At 44.7% G+C, this 18902-nt stretch overlaps 1 protein-coding gene across 1 annotated transcript in view; it reads left to right on the top strand.

The window, feature by feature from the left end:
- Positions 1–18902, top strand: part of RSRC1 (arginine and serine rich coiled-coil 1) — a 168523-nt gene that overhangs the window by 132576 nt on the left and 17045 nt on the right. The window contains exon 11 of the mRNA XM_086468617.1: positions 4555–4623. Coding sequence (XP_086324743.1) covers positions 4555–4623 — 69 coding nt within the window. The remainder of the gene's footprint in view (positions 1–4554; positions 4624–18902) is intronic.

The raw sequence follows: 18902 nt of genomic DNA, 5'->3' as shown, positions 1-18902 counted from the left end.
GAGAGGAGATTTCTTGGGAGACTTTCTAGAATGGAGTAACAATTTAGAGGGAAGAGGGTTCTGAATTAATAGAATTACTTAAGAAGAAAGAATTAAAGAGGAATATCTAGGCAAGTCTATAAAGTTTGGATGGGAAAATGGACAGAAACACCGTGTGAGTGAATGTTTGGTCCATAAGCAAGTAGAGTCTGCTTGAATGGCAGAGTGTCTGAGCATTAACCTGAAAATTTCTGCAAAATATCAGTAACACAAAATGTGGGATAATTCATGGGATCTACAGATGAAGTTGGTAGAGCTATGCTGATTTACACCAGCAGGTATTATGGCCCAGTGTTTCTCTATGGCTCCCAAATTGTTGTTCTTTGTTCTTAGGTTTAATTTCTGATGTCTCGTTCCATCTCTAAAATTTTACAGTCAGCCTATAGATAATATCAAGGAAACATGGAAACACCTAACCCCTTGCCCTTTCCCAAACTGGAAGGTATACGAAATCATCCTATCCTTCTCTTCCCCTTCTCTTCCCCTTCTCTTCCCCTTCTCTTCCCCTTCTCTTCCCCTTCTCTTCCCTTTCTCTTCCCCTTCTCTTCCCCTTCTCTTCCCCTTCTCTTTCCCTTCTCTTCCCCTTCTCTTTCCCTTCTCTTCCCCTTCTCTTTCCCTTCTCTTTCCCTTCTCTTTCCCTTCTCTTCCCCTTCTCTTCCCCTTCTCTTCCCCTTCTCTTCCCCTTCTCTTCCCCTTCTCTTCCCCTTCTCTTCCCCTTCTCTTCCCCTTCTCTTCCCCTTCTCTTCCCCTTCTCTTCCCCTTCTCTTCCCCTTCTCTTCCCCTTCTCTTCCCCTTCTCTTCCCCTTCTCTTCCCCTTCTCTTCCCCTTCTCTTCCCCTTCTCTTCCCCTTCTCTTCCCCTTCTCTTCCCCTTCTCTTCCCCTTCTCTTCCCCTTCTCTTCCCCTTCTCTTCCCCTTCTCTTCCCCTTCTCTTCCCCTTCTCTTCCCCTCCCCTTCCCCTTCTCTTCCCCCTCTTCTCTCCCCTCCCTAGCATAAGCTGAAGATCAGCGGGCAGTGCAGGTCTGCCTCGAACGGGTTAAGGCAAGGCAAAAGAGTGGACCTGGTTTGTCCCTCCGGTGGCCCCGGGGCATTACCCACCGCTCATTGATCCGCCGGTGCTGAGCTGTACGTAATAACTGCTCCTCCACAGGACCCGAAGCTGCAGGGCTGGCAGGCAACCTGCGTGCCCATGAGGGAGCTCTCCGCAGCCTCCGCCGCTCCCCAGCCCACGGCAGTCGCGATTGCTCCCTCAGAAGGGGCTTTGACGTCGGGGGGGTTTGCCAGCTCGGGCTGGAGCTGCTCCTGGTTACGTGGGCATCAGGTTTGGAAGGCAGGCGAAATGAAGCTGGTTACAGAGCTAGTCTGAGTTTCAAAACACATTAGCATATTCAGATTTAGGATATTAGCACATATGGAAACATGAAGGGTGGTTTGGGTTTAGTTTGCTTTTTTTTTAATAACAGAGAAGGTACTTAATGTAGCTTAGTTGTAATTAAACGTTAGTGCCTTTGTTGTAACTCAGCAATATTGTTCCACTTGGGCATTATGTTTATGTGTCTGCGTGGCACGTCCATACTTTTTACTAATAGTTTATTATTCTCACGGCAAAGATAGGATTTATTTCTTCTTCCTTTGTGCTGCGTCCAGCACAACGAGCTGCTGATCCCAGCCAGGCTGGAGCTGGGACTTCTATTGGGCGCACCTGGAAATGGCTAAAATTCTCTTTCATCCTGTTGTACTAATAGTCCAGTAACTACTAGCAAATATCTGCATTTCACAATTCTATTATTTTAGTGTAGGTAAATGTCTCAAACATCTTCCGTGTGTCATTTTCCCATCCTTCAGAGAAAAAAAAAAAAAAAAATCAATAGAATTGTAATTTTATCTGCCGTGGGATGAGCTCTTAAATGCTGCAAGCTTGAGCACCTCTTTATTTATTTATTTTATATTTTAGAAAGCTTTGTAAGCAGTCAGCTTCTGTCATGCTAGCGGTTTATCCATGCAGGAAGCCCAGTTTCAGGAGCAATCTCAGCACTCCAGCTACCTGGATCAATTAAAACCAGACTTTTGCTGAAGTGACTTCTTTGATCTGCTGGGGGTGATAAGCAGCTGTCTGTCCTCCTCCGGCTTCAGGAAAGTGCACTGCAGGAGAACTCAGATCTCTTCCAAATACCAGGTCTTTTAAGTGTAAGTGGCCAGCATGGGCTGCCTGTGCTCTTGCACACCCTAAAATATGGGGAAAGGGCGCTGCAGTCCACGGGGCAGGGAGGGTGTGTTGTGTTTGAGAGTAAATTGTAAGGATCTTTTAATGTTGTTTAATCGCCACTCGATTTGATCAAAATAAATCTCAGTTTCTAATGACTCTTTGCCTGTGAATAGCGACAGAAAATTTAAAATATTTTAAGAGAAGGGTTAGCATTAAACTTTCAAAGCAACACATGGCTTCAGCGACTTCTGTTGGTCATAACGGATGGTGCCCTATAACCTCAGAGACTTACTGCTCTGTAGATTTATGGGGTAAGTTAAATTGTTGTTAATGAGCACTTTTGTGTCAAGAACTGTCCTCATGGTACTTCCTAAATTGCTACGTTGTCCGTATCATTAACCAGGCCTTGAAAGGACGGCTCTGTTTCAGCTAGCAGAAGTTTTATCTGTGGTTACACGGGTTGGAAATTTAAAGTTAGCAAATACAAACTAGAAATTTAGTCACAGAGCAGCAACATCTTTCACGTGTGTCTTCATATTTTCTTGCCTTGGATAACCGCTGAGCTATCCAATGAATTGTTCCTGTGCAGCAACAAATCGGCGGGGAAGAACAAAGTAGCGTAGTGGAATAGATAAATCCAATTTAGGCGGGGTGGTTTATTGAATCTAAACTGTGCCCAGTTGGCCCAAGAGCTATAGAAGCAATCCATCTTGTGTTGATAATGGAGGGTCTTGAAATCCACCTGATGTTTGCATTATTAAATTTCAGCCTAATGAGCTCTGCTAATACATATTGAAGACAGTTGTAAGGAGCAGAATGTGAATCTGAGCGGGATAATTTGAAAGAAACATAAGCTGAGCATTTTACATGACTCAAGGGGTATATCTACAATTACACATATAACCAAAATTGAATTTAAATGGAATTTCTATTATCCTTGTCCTTTTACCAGGGAGAATAAAGTGTAAATGAAGTAAAAGTCTTTAGAGTTACTAGCAGTTTGTTTTTATTATCTAATTTAATAGATTCTTGTAATGATCTTCACTGGCAGAAAAGTTGTAATATTTCATGACTTTAAATGTGGTCTAAATCTGTATAAAAGCATGTAAATAGAAGCAGATGTCTGTGTAACGACGTCTGTCGTTCTGTAACGCCGCTGTTGAAGTTGTATATTAGGAAGGTGCAGCCACTGCCTGCAAAGGGACACCAGGGTCGGAAAGTCCCCTTCGCGCCCCACTCCTGAACTGAGTTTTGTTTCCATAAGTTACCGGTTGGTTCAGTAGGTGGTAGGACCAAGTACTTGCCAAACTGAGTAAGGTTTGCTATTTGTGCCGCAGTGCTTTTCCTACATGAGAAGGCCCGGTTTAAATTCTGAATTCTGTGTCTTTTCGCCGCTTTTCCTTTTGGCGTGGTGATACTTTTTAAAACTTAATATTTCATCAAGTATAATGCTATTAGAGACTTATTCTCACTTAGTTCACTCATCAGGCAGTGAGATGGCAATAAAAGAGAATGGCTCCTTTGAGACATTAATGCTTTGGAATAAATGATGTGCTAGAACAGAAATTTAATTAATTTACAGAGTATATTGATAGTCCCTTGTTACTGTGCTGTGTATTTTTAATCTTCTTTAACATCTGTAGTAAAGTGTTTGAAAACCCCTGCAGTTGAGCAACTAGTAGATAATTAAGTAATAAGGGAAGAGGTTTCTAGAGGGAAAAAGATTCTTTTTAAAGAGTACTGTCATAACACGAATAAAGTCCTGCTGCCGTGATGTGCAGTGAAAATGGTATACCACCTAGTTCAGTACTAAGTAACAGGTATTTGACTCCTGTTTTAAATCCTATCTGCAACTCTGCATCCCTGAAAATACTGTTTTGTTTCTGGTTTATCCTCCAAAGAGGTCTTACGGATTACTCACTATGGCAGCAAATCTTTTTTTTAAATGCACAGCGTTTGTTTCTTTGTAGTGCGGTTTGGGGGCAGGTAGGGTGGGGAGATTTGTGTTTAAGACAAAAACTCTTAAAAGTTTAACTTAGAAAAAATGAATGCAGAGATTTGTATTGAGCTCATGTTGAATGCAAAAATTACCCTCCGTAATACCCTTTATGCTTTTGTCCTAATTGTAGTAATAGCTTTAAAGAAAATACACCAAGAACCAAATTCTCTTTTGTGCACATTGACTTCATTGTGGGACCCGCAAGAAGGAATCTGAAATTGGGAAATTCAGTTTAACCCCCCCAGGAAGTGTTGTTTGGCGAGATAAATTAACTACTTCTAAAATTTCTTTTTATATTTCTTTTCTTTTCAGCCAAAGCAGATGAAGCATTAAAGGCTAAAGAGAGAAGTGAAGAAGAAGCGAAGAAAAGAAAGGAAGAAGGTAATACGTTGGGGTTTTTTCACGAACAGACTAAAATCCGTTAAGTCAGAAGCTGTTACTTTTAAGGGACCAAAGTTCCAGTGGGGCTGCGTGATTTCCTTACAAGGGCACTTGGAACGGAGACGGCCAGTCTGCCGCTCCTTCGCTGCACCACAGCGTTCTGCTCGCGACCTGTAGCGTTAACCAGAACTGCTAAATGCACCAGGAATTCCAACCAGATTTTAAAAAATATTTTAGCTGCCGTTAAAGCAGCGTAATAATTTGAGACAAAGTTATATGTGAAGGCCTTGTGACCAGCCAGCACCACCGGTTTGTGGGCTGGAGGTATGGCTTGGTGAAAAGGGTAAGCGCAGCGGTGAATTTTGTCTGTGTGTTTAGTCTGTACGATGTCACGAAGTGAGCTCATCTGTTTCTCCGTGAAGTTTGGTGCCCTGCAAGCTGGCAGGATCTGAGCTGTTGTCTTTTGCAATACGGTAGGTGGAAAGTTAATGTGTAACGCCTGGATAATTAAAACAAATGTATTTTGCTTGTATGTCGGTGAGTAATGGGAAGAGACGTTTCCAAGAGCGCGACGGAGCCAATGCAAACAATGGAAGGAGCCTCAAAGTTTCTCACTTGAGCTGTGACAGGCATCCCTGTCTCAGCGAAAATATCTCCGTTGTGAAAGGATTCATTTTAATTTGAACTCTCTGTGACATGTATTATTTTTTGCATTGACTTAAACATAAAAAAAATACAGCGAAGGTCTTCACTTCCTTGCAGTGGCTTGCTCTAGAAATGCCTGTTGTCACACACAGGGCACTGCAGGGAACTTTCTCTTCAGCGTGCTGGGTTTAAATGGTGATAGTTTTCAGGCTGCAGCCGTTATTTAATTCTCTGAACAACCTCCCTGTGAATGCATTCCTGGTTCTCCCTGCCCCTCGCCTACCTACCTGGGACTGCAGGGATGGTCACTCAGTATTTTAACCACCCAATAAACAGGACCTAGGTCTGAAGGTGATGTAATATTCGAGGAGATCATGTGTTTTTCAGAGCTGGCCTGTTGATGGATACATTTACTATGAAAATCAGTGTTGTGCCCAAATACCAATCGTGTTTTGGTTAGGGCCAGGACATGAGATGCGGAGGAGAGCGATATGAAGTAAAGCTGTTTCAGACAGCTTGGAATTTAAGGAGAAGTTAAGAGATTGCGATATTTTTAATTCTTAGTGTGATATGATAAGAAAATTAGGCTACACCAGGACAGGAGAAGTCATGCCGAAGGCAGTAGGTCGCTTGAGTGTGCAGCAAATGGAACAAAACACCTGAAGGGGACGGTAGCCACGTTTGCAGTTTTGCTGTGCCATCTCCTCCAGTCTTTCCAAAACATCACCTTTCTTTCCACTCCCTCTAATCTTGTTGGAAAGTCTCTTTGGGTCTGCCCTCTCTTTCCCTGTCTCTGAGTGCACCAAGTTGAACTTCAAGGTAAAGACAAGAACTTCAGTTTTGCACCTGACTTCTCTTCATCTCATCTCTCCTACACCATCCAGGTACCAGACCCTGATTCTCCTTCCACACCTGCTGTGTTTAACCCCCACTATGCTGCCTCCCGGTTTCCTGGCCACAAGATTCCTCCTTATCGCGCTTTGACACCCTTATTTTCCAGGAATCTTTCCTGACAACCAAGCGGTCTCAAACAGCTCGTCTCTTCTTGCCTTTCTTTCCCCAGATTGCCCTTCCACATCTTGGTCTGAGCTGCTGCAGTCTTCTAAGGCTCCAAAGGCTCTGAATTTTATGGAAATCTCTTACTTATTTCTTTGATTTTGGAAGAGGTCATTAGCAAGATGTTTGGATTAGGAAAATACATCCTACCTGTTTCCATGTTGCCATGTCGTCTTAGGTACTGACTTCACGTGCTGTTTCTGTGGTTACAGCCAAATTTCTCCAGTTTTCTTCCTTACCCATTTTTTTCTTTAGCTGGAACTCCAGCCTCAATAATTTCTGAAGGCAATTTAAAGCTTATTTGCACTTCAGATACAAACAAGCTTCTTTAAATCCTCGCGTGTGAATGAGAAAATTAAGTATACTTTGCAGGTCTGATTCAGCTGGTTGCTATCCTACAGGATTTATATGTTTTTACATGATTTCCCACCCCCTGTTTGTTTCTAGATTTAGATGTCTTTAATAAGCTCCAAATTGTGGGATTTACAGTGAAGCATGCTAAGCATGTATTTCAAAACTCTAATGTAATCTGTATTAAAAATTCATGCAATTGATTCCCTTCCTCTGGTTTTGGTTTTGGCTGGGTTTTTTTATTTCCCCTGAAAATAGTTGAAAAAATTTGTTTTGCATTATCAGGTAAATCCAAAGCAACTGGCATGTACTGACTGCTTAAAAAAACCAATCCCGAAATCCCCAGATTCGCACATCTAACAGTGGATGAAATTGCCACTCTGGTTCTTCAGTTTAATCCTGTTCCAGCACACTTTTACCGGCTTTGTGAGGTCATGCTTTATTCGGTGTTAACCACTGTCCACCCATTAGGCTCAGCTTCAGGGGACGGGTTAATTTGGCGGTCAGCTTTTGCCGGTTCCTGGTAATTATAGGCTTATTTTGTTCCGACAAAGCCGTTGCTGCTGGCCCTGTGCAGTTTTAGGTGTAACGTTCAGGTCTTACTGATTATCTCGTACCCGAAGTCCCTGCTGTGCTTGACAAAAATGGAATATACCGTGTAATTATCCTTGAAAAACTTGAACTAATCAGTTGCATTTGTTTGAAAGAGGTTGGAGGTGTTTGCACGTAATAAACTTTTAGTTTAATGATGTTTAAAAAACACTGAAATGGATGCTAAGCTTTATTTTTCACTTCAAAGAGTATCAGGCCATCGTTACATCTGAAGGAGACGCTTTCTTTTATGTTAATTTTCTAATTATATTATCTGGGGTGCACTGTGAGAACTTATTATGATAGACACCTTGACGCTCCTGCGTCCCATCGAAGCGGGATGGACCCAGCAGTATCCCCTTCGCCCCGTGCCCGCGGGGGAGCCTCGTGGTCCTGCTGCCCGTGGGTCCTGCTGCCACTTGGGGGGGGGTCCTTATAGATTGAAGCTAAATTGGGAGCAATTCAGAAGTGTCTCAGGTAAAAGTTGATAACCCAGGTTCATGGACAACCCCAACTTCAAAGCCCCACGTTCGGAAGGGCGGTGGGTCAGAGCGGTGCTCCCCTGATGCACTGAGCGTGACGATTCCTCGAATGCTTTGCAGCGTATCTAATACAGCGTCCAGAACACTTGCAAAACAAAATAAAATATACTTCTTCTCATTTTTCTTGTGGATAGGGTAAGCAGAGTGGGTTTATATAACTATAATAAGATTGGGACATGATTTAGACATCTGTTGGTGATGACTTTCCGTAGGGAGTAGACCCCGAAGTGCCGTTTGTGCCTTCAGAAAGGTTCCCTTGCACTAAAAAGGCTTCACAACGTACATTACATATATATGTATATAAAAAACCCTGTAGCCCCATGAATTCTCTGGCCTAGCAAAGTGAAAAAGCGATGCCTGTATGTTCCCACTGCTCTGCTTTCCTGAAGTCTGCTGGCTGGCTGCTGTTAATGCCCTCTTTTCTCCATAGCGGAGGGCCGCTCGGAAGATCAGGGCTTTGAAACCGGTTGTCTCGCCCTCTCCTGCAGTACAGCTTCCATCTGCTGTGCGTAGGCTTTCGGCAGCTTTCTAGGAGGATTAGGTGGAGCAAGGCTGTATGAATGGCATCTCAGTAAATGAGTTAGAACTCTGTAACTCAGATTAATTAACTGTTTTTCTGTTTCCGTGCGGTTCCGTTCTTGCGGGAGGAGTCGTCTCTGTCTTGTGATGGCTCCAGATGGCGCAAAGTTCAGGTGATCTCTTTTCTGACTTGTCTGCAAGGTGGTACTCGGGGTCTTTTTAATTCCCCTTCTCATCATTTAAATGAACTGCAGATGAGAAGAGCTCCTCTTTCCTGCCATAGCGCTCGGAAAGGACTGAGGTAGAAGTTCCTTCGGATTTTTTTGCTTCCCATAACTTCTTCCTAAGGAGTCATTCTGCTTGTCCTCCAGGGTGTTTGTTGCTCTGAGACTGGCCAGGCATCAGGCTGCTGGTGAGCATCACATGGGGTTTTTTTTGTCCCCTTCTTTCCTTGACTTTATTAAACTGTGTTTATCTCAACCCACGATTGTTTGATTTTTTTTTGATTTTTTTTTTTTTTTTGCATTTTCTCTGCCTGTTCTGTCCCCCATCACACTGGGGACAGCGAGCAGGAGCTGTGTGGGGGTTCATCTGCTGGCCGGGGTCAACCCACAGCAACTCTTTACCTCCCCATCACCTGGCTGTGCTGCTGTGCCATACGCTTCGCTCGCTGCTCACAGGATGCGTTCAGTTAAGTCCAGCAAAAGACAACGTACGCTCTTCGAGCTGCCCGTCGGGGACCGATCTGGGGTTGGTTAGGAGGCGAGGATGTGTAGGTAGGAGACGACGGTCCCCTCAGCCTGTTGCATGAGCCCCATCCAAACCCACGTTTGTCTCGCGGGGTGTGAAGCACCACGGTGCTGCGTTCAGGACGTGACCTCTCCGGGCTGTATGTGGAAATAGATTTTACGCCATAGCAGTAAGGATGGTATTTTAGGAGATGCCTAGCGTTTCTGGTCTGAGGATCTCTGCCAAGTCTCTCAAAATGAAGTTGTGAGCTCTGCTGAGTTAAAGCCTTGTGTATCCTTCACGACTTCATACAGGACTAATTTCCCTCAGCAGAATTGCATTATACCCGCTGACCCAGACGCAGTCAGCCTCACGACTGAATTGATGTTGTTCACCTAGAGACAGAGACAGCTGAAAAAATAAAAGCATCCTTCCCAGGCTCCAGGCGTCCCAGTTCAGCCCTGAGCCTGTGCGGTGCTGAAGTCTCTTTGGAACTGGGAAGACTACTTGGTAAAATATCCTAAGTTGATCTAAAAATACCTCAAGTTGGCTTTGCTGTCTTTAAGAAAATAACATTTTTAAAGCCCTCAGCTCTCACTGCTTCAAAGGCAATTTTGAAAAGGTTGAGTTAGTGGAATAATATCTATCAGCGAGGAAAATTGCAAACCGTTTTCCAAGTGGTAGGAAGTATTTCATTCATGTCTACGCAATGGTGGTTTAGGACTTAACCTACAAAAGGTAACTCAGGAAAAGGACCCTTCTTTGAATCCATGGCTGTAAGGAATTTCATTCAAAATCAAAACGTTCTAATAATTCAGTTTGTTTTACTTTGGGAGGCCAAGAGGAATTCATTGATGCTCAAAGTTAATCCTGCTTGGAGAAGGTACGGATGATGCTGAAGAAGAAAAGGCAAGTGGACAAGCGGGATAGCCCAGGCGTGCGTTGTCCGAGAGGGGGAGGAAGGGAAAGGGGCGTTTGCAGCTCTGGATGACAAAGGGACCAAACCAGCCAGCTGTGCCCCCTCTACCCCGCGGCCCCCCGGTTTCGGAGCCGGCCAGCTGTGCCAGGCCCACGCGGGAGCCTTTCCACCCACGGCGTTTCCCGCTGAAACGGGAGATTCGCTGTAGAAATCGGAGAGCCAGGCTCTCAGCTGGGGGCTGCGGGGCCCCGGGGGCTCGTCGGGCTGAGGGGACGGGGCTGCGCTTGCACAGATTTGCAGCGTATGTTTCGAAAAATACATGTGTGTTTTTTAAATTACATCCTATTGTGAGTGGCTCATATGCTAGCAATTGCTTTGCCTACAGTGATTACAAAGGGCGGTGACTGGAAAAAAAAAAGAGTTGGTTAGTGAATTGGAAACAATGGTACTTTACAGCAAAAGCAGGAGGAAAACTTCTTTTCAATTTATTAATAAGCACCATAAAAACTGTCCTGTGGTGGCTTTGAAAAAGTTGTGAGGATGTTGCAGTGTTCTAAAATGAATGGAAAATGTTTCCTGAAGAGAAGCTCGTTAAATAGAATTCATCAATTTTTCTGAGGAGTTAGCTACCAATTAAGAATCAAATGGTTTGTTTTCACTGGAAAATAAATAGCCTTATTAAATTGTGTATGAAGCATGCAAGATACCCAGAGAAATTGCACAATGCAGACCACCAGCTTTATGTAGTAATGTTTCTGGGACGTATTTACAAACAGGACGTGTCTCTCTCGCGCTGTCATACACGTGCTGGACCGTGGTCCCTTTTCCATCTCAGCCGTGCAGCCTCCGTCTGCTGGGTCCCGCTGACGTCTTCGGCTGGAAAAAAAAGGAGCTTTTCACAATTTGTCTTCGTTCTCGCTTCCTCCTACGGCTTCTGTAGCCGATTTTGAACCCTCTTTGATTTGCTCTTTTGTAATTCGCAGCTTACCTGTAGCTGCTGGGAGGCGTGACTCGGGGGGACAGATGCACTTCTGGGTTTCTCCTGTTCCCAGCTTTCCCAGGCTTTGGACAAGAAGCGTTGCAATTACTTCACACGCTTTAGGCTGATTTAGGTTTTCTTTTCTGGTTTTGGTTACGTAGAGAAAAATTTTCTCTATTTTTGATCGTTAAATTCTCACAGGATTAGCTTCTGTTGCGTAAGTGGGGGGGAAGTGAAAAATCCATTCTATTAGATTTTTTTTTAATTTACACAACTATTTTATGATGTGCATCACTGTTCACAGCGATTCCCTACCTGCTCCCCCAAGCCCTTCTGGTTGAGATGTTAATAATTTAATGATGAAATTGTGTAAGTCCTGTAAGGAATGGCCAGTGACAAAAGCTGAGCTGTGGTTTGGTAGTTGTTTGCCCGATGAACCTCATTCTGTCTGTTCATCATCAAACGAGAGCGTTTGCCGTAAAATATCCGTAGATTCATCAATAAATTGCTGTAAACCATTTTCGAAGGTCGTTTTTTTTAAAGAAAAAAAAAAAAAAAAACACTCTGTTTTTTTCTCCAAAAAGTTTACATTTTGAATTTTCAAAAATTGTTGAATTCTCCAGTATTCACCGGTTTGTGGGTTTAAAAGGAATTTCTGAGCCGTCAGCCTGGGCAGGCAGCAAGCGGCTGCGCCGCCGCTGTAACCTTTACTCCGAAGTGGAGCTGCCTCGCTGCAGTGAGCAAAACCGACCCTGCAAAGAAAACAATTGTTCCTCAGCCCGGGAAAACTGGTTATTCACCCCCCACCCTATAGCGAGGGTGTCTTAACATTACTTTTATTGTAATTTTATTGCCAAATCAGGTGTGAGATTAGATGTTGGATGTTACATGTAATCTGCTCGGAAATCAAATTATTTGACCTCCAAGCCCACCGATGCCCCCTCCTGCTGGTTTGCTGTTAAATATGCAGCATTTCCCTGTCATGAATACAAATCGAGGACAAATTAGAATCTACAGACAGCTGACCTGAGCTCCAGATTAGAGACTGGGGGCTTGTGCTGTTTTAAATGTTTTAATTACCATAGTCCCTATAGCCAGCTGAAGGACACACAGCAAAATGATGGTGGGTTTTTTTTTTTTTTTGGGTGACAAAAAAGCAAAGCAAGAAAGAAAAAGGCTCCCTCCATCTCATTTGAATTTTTCAGTTTGATTACATTTGCACTTCCATTGGAGCTATGCTAATTTGCTGCATGAAATTAGGTCTATTAATAAAAAATGCACTATTTTTACAAGAGCCTTTTCAATGGAGGGCTTTTTCTAGTTTGTTTTTGTTTACTTGTTTCCATTCGGGACCGCCTGAAAAATGACATCAAAATCTTAAGGGGATTTTGCTGTCAAACTTGATTTTCACTCAGGCCTGGCAAGCCAAACCCAAAGCCGCTGACACGGGGAATAGCAATCGTTGAAATAAAGCACGCGAGAGGAAAATTCGAATGTGTGGGGCAGCGCTCCTGTGAGGTTTTTGGATCGCTTCTCCAAATGGACCGTGAATAATAATATTTTTAAATTTTGCGTTGAAAACACGCCGTGCGGAGCACACGTCCTGCAGGAGGTGCCCGTACCGAAAGGTTTTCACCCGATAACGAGGAAAAGAAGTTTTTCAGAATGCAGCTGCGTACGGTTTGGTCTTTTGGAATCAATCAATAGGTAAATCGATGCGACGGTGGTGCTGGTGCTCGGGCGGGTATTGCCCTGATGCCTTTATCCTGGAATTTGCATTTTCTGTTTCTCGTGTGTGCGTGTGTGTGTGTGTGTTGGCCCAGTGTTGAATTGATTAGTTATGCCTACCCAGTAAGCAGCGAAACATTTTTATATACTCTGGGGAAATAAATTTGGCAGAAAATCAGCATGAGTAGATTTAATTATCACTCTGAGACCTTTTCCTTTTCTGGCTTAGTGATCCTGAAACTCTGTGTGTTTCACTGAAATCTGTGTGGACGCTAAGCTTCGCTTCCCAATTTGTTCCTCCACGCAATGATAAGCCAAGCAATTACTGGTTTATTGATTTTTCATCATGGCAAATTTAAAGTTGATTTTTTCCTGAAAAGGCAGGGGTGATTAAGTGTTTCCCCTCGGTTTAGTACAAGAGAGCTATGTGGCAGAATCTAATATCCTGAGGTCAACCTCTGCAGGCAGATAATACGGTGTCTTGGCCACGTGTTATGGAGAGAAATCAGGGCTACAAATGTGATAGGATATATGTGGAGACAGTTTAATTTGTTCCATTTATATGAACAAGTCATGTGGCACATGCTTGGAAAATATCATTCTGAATAGGCTTGGAAATGAAGCCCACGTGGGCAGGAGGAACGAGCGAATGCAAACAAGAGCGGCATTAAAGCATTTAGTGCTGGGAGACAATTGTCCTTTAAACAGAGAAATAAAACAAATCTCTGGTGTGCTCTTCCCAGATCTCGCCGAGCCGCACGTGCTGCTTTAGTCACTCCTCTGGTGCGGGTTTAGCCTGGCGTTAGCAAGGGAGTTAAACTCTTCGAGCCCGAAGAAGGTGGGGGGTTGTGTCTGAAGCGCTCTCGCAGCAGTCCGCGTAGGGAATGCCCCGAAACTTGCAGGGCAGGTTGTGGAACATGTGGATTCATAGGATTTACATCAGAGCATGAAAATTGTGCCTTGCACAACTGATGGCATGTGCCGCCGTTCAAGCAATGTATTTTGTGGATTTAGTTAAATTAGCGTTTCTGTGCACGCAGTAGGTGGGTTTAAAGTATCTTTTCTCCTGTCCTTATAGTTCACGTCAAATAGCTAGGTAAGTCTAGTTTAAGCTATTTTAAAAAGAAAGATAACTTGCATGTACTTAAGGAGTCCTTTTGATCAGTTTGGGAAGAATCTCAACATTTTTCTCAACTATTTTCTGCCCCGTAACTCAGAACTGCAAAGGGACAGCATCACTTAGGGGTGGCTGTGAAGGAACGGTAGAGAAAATAAAATGGCAAAGGTTTAACTAATCGGTGGAAGATGTGTGAAATGTGGTTTCTAGAAATGTGATGGGCCCAAGTTGTAACATTTTAATCCTGATTTTCAGTGCCTCGAAGTCTGGATTTGGTTTGGCTGAAGCGTTATCTTTAAACCAGTGTGGATCCTTGTCCTGAATCGAGCCCGTACGTTGTGTACTCTCAGAGCTACGTTTTTGATTTGGAAGTGTCTTGTTTTAACCATTTCAGCTTCTCTCAGCAGTAGTACTAGGAATTCAGAAGAGGAAGAAATTCAGATAACTCCCTTTTTGCTACATACTGTGAATAAAATGCTATTTTACTAAGTAAGACAGTTTTAATTTGATATTGAAAGCAGCAGCAGATTTGCTTCTACTGTGGCTCCTGTGTGTGCGCTGCCTGGTATCTCACCAGCGTGCTGCAATTAGCGCTGTCCTTTGAGCTCGTGCTGACTTACTGAACTCGCAGTGGCAACAAACTGAGATCAGAATTTCCTACCAAAAATCCTCCTTAGACAGACGGAGCTGCGAGCAGCGCTCCCCTCCACCTCCCACGCTGCCCTGCCCCGTGAGCGGGATGAATTCATCCCAGCGCCTCGGCGAGAGCAGCTGCTGGGAAGGCTAGGGACTTAAAGCCTGCGTGGATTTTGGGAGACGGGAGGTCTCAAACGAAAAGTGAGCGTGTACAAGAAAGCCTGGAGGACACAACGTTCAGAAGATCCCTTAATTACAAATTCCACGCGTTTCCCATACTATGAGCTCTATTTTTTTATACCCACCTTTAACCTGTTGGACAAGAGTTCTCACATGGAGACTCAAACCAGTGGTTTATCCATGATAAAGCAGCTATTTTACTAAACACCTCCTCTAGTGAAAGTTGAAAGACTTGTACCTTGATGTAATTGATATTAAAAACACAGGTTGAATCTGCCACGGAAAGATTCGATTGCATGAGGTCAGGCCATGTAGCTGTAATAAGTTAAAGTGCTTCCCTCAGTGATACAGAAATATATTAGGATGCCCTTAAGTTCATTAGTTATTGCCTTGGGTCATAGTTTATGTTCAGTAAATTTTATTGAAGTTCATTGTTACGGCAATGACCTGAACTCTGTCTGTTAAGTCTCCAAATAATTTAGTAGAGATAATGCATTTTGTATAGACACGTGAATTGTTTTTTCTTCTCAAGATTGTAATTTCAAATCTTTCCAGTTTTGCCTTCATAATGGCAGATTTTAAGCAAAGTATAAGTCTCTGCAGCTCCACCCTTGGTGTCCCTTGTGTGCGAATGTTGCTTCATTAGTCTGACACAAACACCTGGTGTTGCGCTTCCAGTCTCTGGAGGATGTTTCAGCATCTGGCACGCACTGTGATCCTTTTTCATGTGTGTTTAATCTTTTTATTGACGTTTTATAATTAAAAGTAAGCAGAAACAAATCAAGGATAATATAAAAATGAGAAGTTTTGTGCAGTTGCAGCGGCGTAGTGCAGCATATTAGGAAAAGCAGCCAAATAATAACAAAAACCGTGAAGGATGAGATTGCAGTATGAAACGCGGCGTCTTTATTGGCCGCTCTCTGTGGCCATGTTCTTCCTCAACAGGGCTGATCATCAGAAAGGGGGGTTGATAGACCCCATAGGTAATGGCTATTTGAGTAATTGATTCCAGGCTTTTTATTAAAGCTTCTGTAATTAATAATCACTTTTAAATGCGTTCCTCAGATTTTAGATTGCTTCCTGCCTGCCCATCATCTTCTGCCCTTTCATATTTCATACCTCCTTCTTTTCCTTCCCCACTTTCCCCGGAGAGCCCCCGATCCTGCAGCGGGCGATCCCTGGGGATTTACTGGCCGGTGTAACGCAGTGCAGGGCTCGCTGGTGCTACTGGTGCTCCAGGCTCACCTAACCCGGCCGAAGGGCTGTGCTCCCTCCCCTCCTCTGCCACCCACCTTTGGGGCCAGCAGGTCCCCCTGTGCTCCGCTCTGCTGAGACCCCCCCCTGCAGGGCTGCGTCCAGCTCTGGGGCCCCCAGCACAAGAAGGACATAGAGTTGCTTGAGCAGGTCCAGAGGAGGTCGTGGAGACGGTCAGGGGGCTGGAGCAGCTCCCCTGTGAGGACAGGCTGGGAGAGTTGGGGGTGTTCAGCCTGGAGAAGAGAAGGTTCGGGGGGGACCTTAGAGCGGCTTCCAGTGCTGAAAGAGGCTGCAGGAGAGGTGGGGAGGGACCCTTGGTCAGGGAGGGCGGTGGTGGGATGAGGGGTAACGGCTTCAGACTGACAGAGGGGAGAGTGAGATGAGATGTGAGGAAGAAATTCTTCCCCGTGAGGGCGGTGAGGCCCTGGCACAGGCTGCCCAGAGCAGCCGTGGCTGCCCCCTCCCTGGCAGTGCTCAAGGCCAGGCTGGATGGGGCTGGGAGCGACCTGCTCTGGTGGGAGGTGTCCCTGCCCAGGGCAGGGGGTTGGAACTGGGTGGTCTGTAAGGTCCCTCCCAGCCCAAACCACTCTGTGATTCTCCCCCTACGTCAGAGCTGGGGGAATCCACGTGCTCCCAGCAGCTGCTGGCTTTGATGACTGGGATGCTCAGCTAACTGGGGGGACTGGAGGAGTCAGGGACTCTCTCCATCTCGATTTGAGCAAGCACACGAGGCCAGCGTGGCTTGGATTCAGAAGCCTCGTTTCAGCTTGGTCTTAGCACTTGACTTAAAAAAGTGTATTTATGTTTTCAGAGCACCAGCGAAGCTCCCCACAGAGTAGATAGGAAGGTTTGTCGCACCAGCATGTTGCTTTATCGGCAGAAGTTGGCAGGGAAGGAAAAGAAAATGCTCTGGCTCTTCAAGAGTATGTTTCCTTGTATAATTTTGAGTTGGCAACCATTAATGTAGTGAAACAGCACATTCTTCTTGTCATCGCCAGGGTTAAGTTTATTCACGTGTGTTTTTATAACACTGGTCACATGGTATTATGGTTTGTATTTTTTTCTGTGTAAGTTAAAAGGAATTGAAATGTTAATTACCTCCTTCATGTCCGCTTCCAATTGCCGCACTGGGCACACGGCTTTGACCCCGCTGGGGAGGGGCAGGACGTTTCTGTAAGGTATTTTGTCAGGACGCACAGAGTCTGTGCTGTAAAAGCATTTGAAAATATCAACATTCTTCAGTTTGTGTGGAAAGGAGCGATTTAGAGAAAACTTTGTGCTGCTACTGTAATGCTCCTCTGAGGTGAAGTGTAACCAGAAGCCTTGGAAAAAAAATACAGGGGGAATAACTAGAATAAATGAAGAGGGAAATTGCCCGTGGATGTCTCTAGCAGAGCTGAGGTTTCAGTTCAGTCACTTAAAAGGACGGAGCCAAGTCCCACTGGTAAAATCACGCTTGAGTTTTACGTGAAGGGCATCATGTATGTCGTATGACAGCATTTAAATCTAAAGTTGACATTGATAAAGTTCCAAAACATCAGTGATCTGGTAAGTTAAAGATATGGGGAGTTATATCCCATTTGACTACAGCGATGCAATGGGCATCTTTCAGAAGTGGAAGTGCCTGCGCCAGAAGTTTTTAAAAAGACTTTAAGCGTCAACTGTAAAAAGGACAGTTTTAGGAAAAAACCTGGGATGGGTTTATTTTTCCTGTCGTTATTTCAAGAACATTTCAGTCAGTTCTTGCTGAGGGGGGTAGGCTGGGCTGGCAGGGGTGTCCCTGGGGCAGGGGGTGAGCTTCGCTGAGATCTGCCCCGGGTACAGCGGGACGGGCAAGGGCCGTGTCCACCCCAGGGCACCTCGAGCGGCATCTCCATCTGCTGATGGGCTGAACAAGCCTGATGATTTCCAATCCGGCAAAGTTTGGAGCCGTTAGGAATGTTGGCACTGCGATTTAATCAGACCAAGATTACTAGGGGTGCTGTGCATTAATCTAATGCACTGCAATCACCATTGGAACCCGACCGGTTTGTCACCAGCATCGAAGTCTTGCAAGGACTGGGGTGTCTTGGAGGGGGCAATAAGTGGGGAAAACCGACCTTAAAATTGTGCGTGTTGCAAAAATTCCACGTTTGCTGGGCTTGTGCCCCTCTGTGCTCGCGTGCTTGTCGAAGGTTGCCACTCGTGTGGGGCTTTTCAGGTTTCGTTCGCTGGATTTCTGGCTGCAGGCTGGTGTAAAATATGGCTTTGAAGATGAAGTTCTAAAGGGAATAAAGCAAACACAATAGATGGAGTGGCCGTTTGTCAGGAGACCTACACGAGCCGTTAAATGCTGTTTCCCAGTTCAGGTGTTGTAAAAATGAGAAGTGTGCTAATATAGGGCTCTATTGATCAGGAAGGGTCCCCGCATCTCCCACTAGGAAACATGATGTGCTGCGGCGAGTTCCTTCGCGAGACGGCCAATCTGTCCTCAAAACGGCTTGGATGCCTTTTACCCACTCGCTGCCTGGGTTTATGGAAAATATCTGAGCCAGAATGGAAATTTCATGAGCAGAAAAGAGGCTTGTGTGGATATGAAATAGCCTGTGACTGTAAAGGCCTCCTGCATGCTTGCTGTGATTCATGAGTGCAGAAGATGGGCTCTTCCAGATGTATTTTTAATGCAAGCTTGTACTCTGCAGAAATAAGGTTTTGAGGAAAACTTAGAAAAAAATTCCTTTTATTAGATTTATTTAAATTAATATGAAGTGATCTGACCATCAGCAAGATGTTCAACCTGCAAATCTCTCTCTCTCAACTGAAAAGGTTTATCCTGAGTGATAATAGAAATGGCAAAGAAAATGGCAAGAACCCATCAACTCTTTATCATAGATGTGGCCTGGTTTCACACCGACCTGCAGTGCTCGGTGAAGGCAGGGCTGGGATCGCGTTTCCCAAACTTCTTGCCTCAGTCGGGCCACAGGCAGCTTAAAACCAGCTTAAAACCAAGTCTGCCTGCGTCGTTGGGGTGAATGCTGGAGTTTAGCAAGCTGT

The sequence above is a fragment of the Leptosomus discolor genome, chromosome 7 (genome assembly GCF_034619465.1).
Source record: "Leptosomus discolor isolate bLepDis1 chromosome 7, bLepDis1.hap2, whole genome shotgun sequence".
Lineage (NCBI taxonomy): Eukaryota > Metazoa > Chordata > Aves > Leptosomiformes > Leptosomidae > Leptosomus > Leptosomus discolor.
Note: the sequence above shows the minus strand (reverse complement) of the source record. Positions and strands in the feature narration are given on the sequence as shown.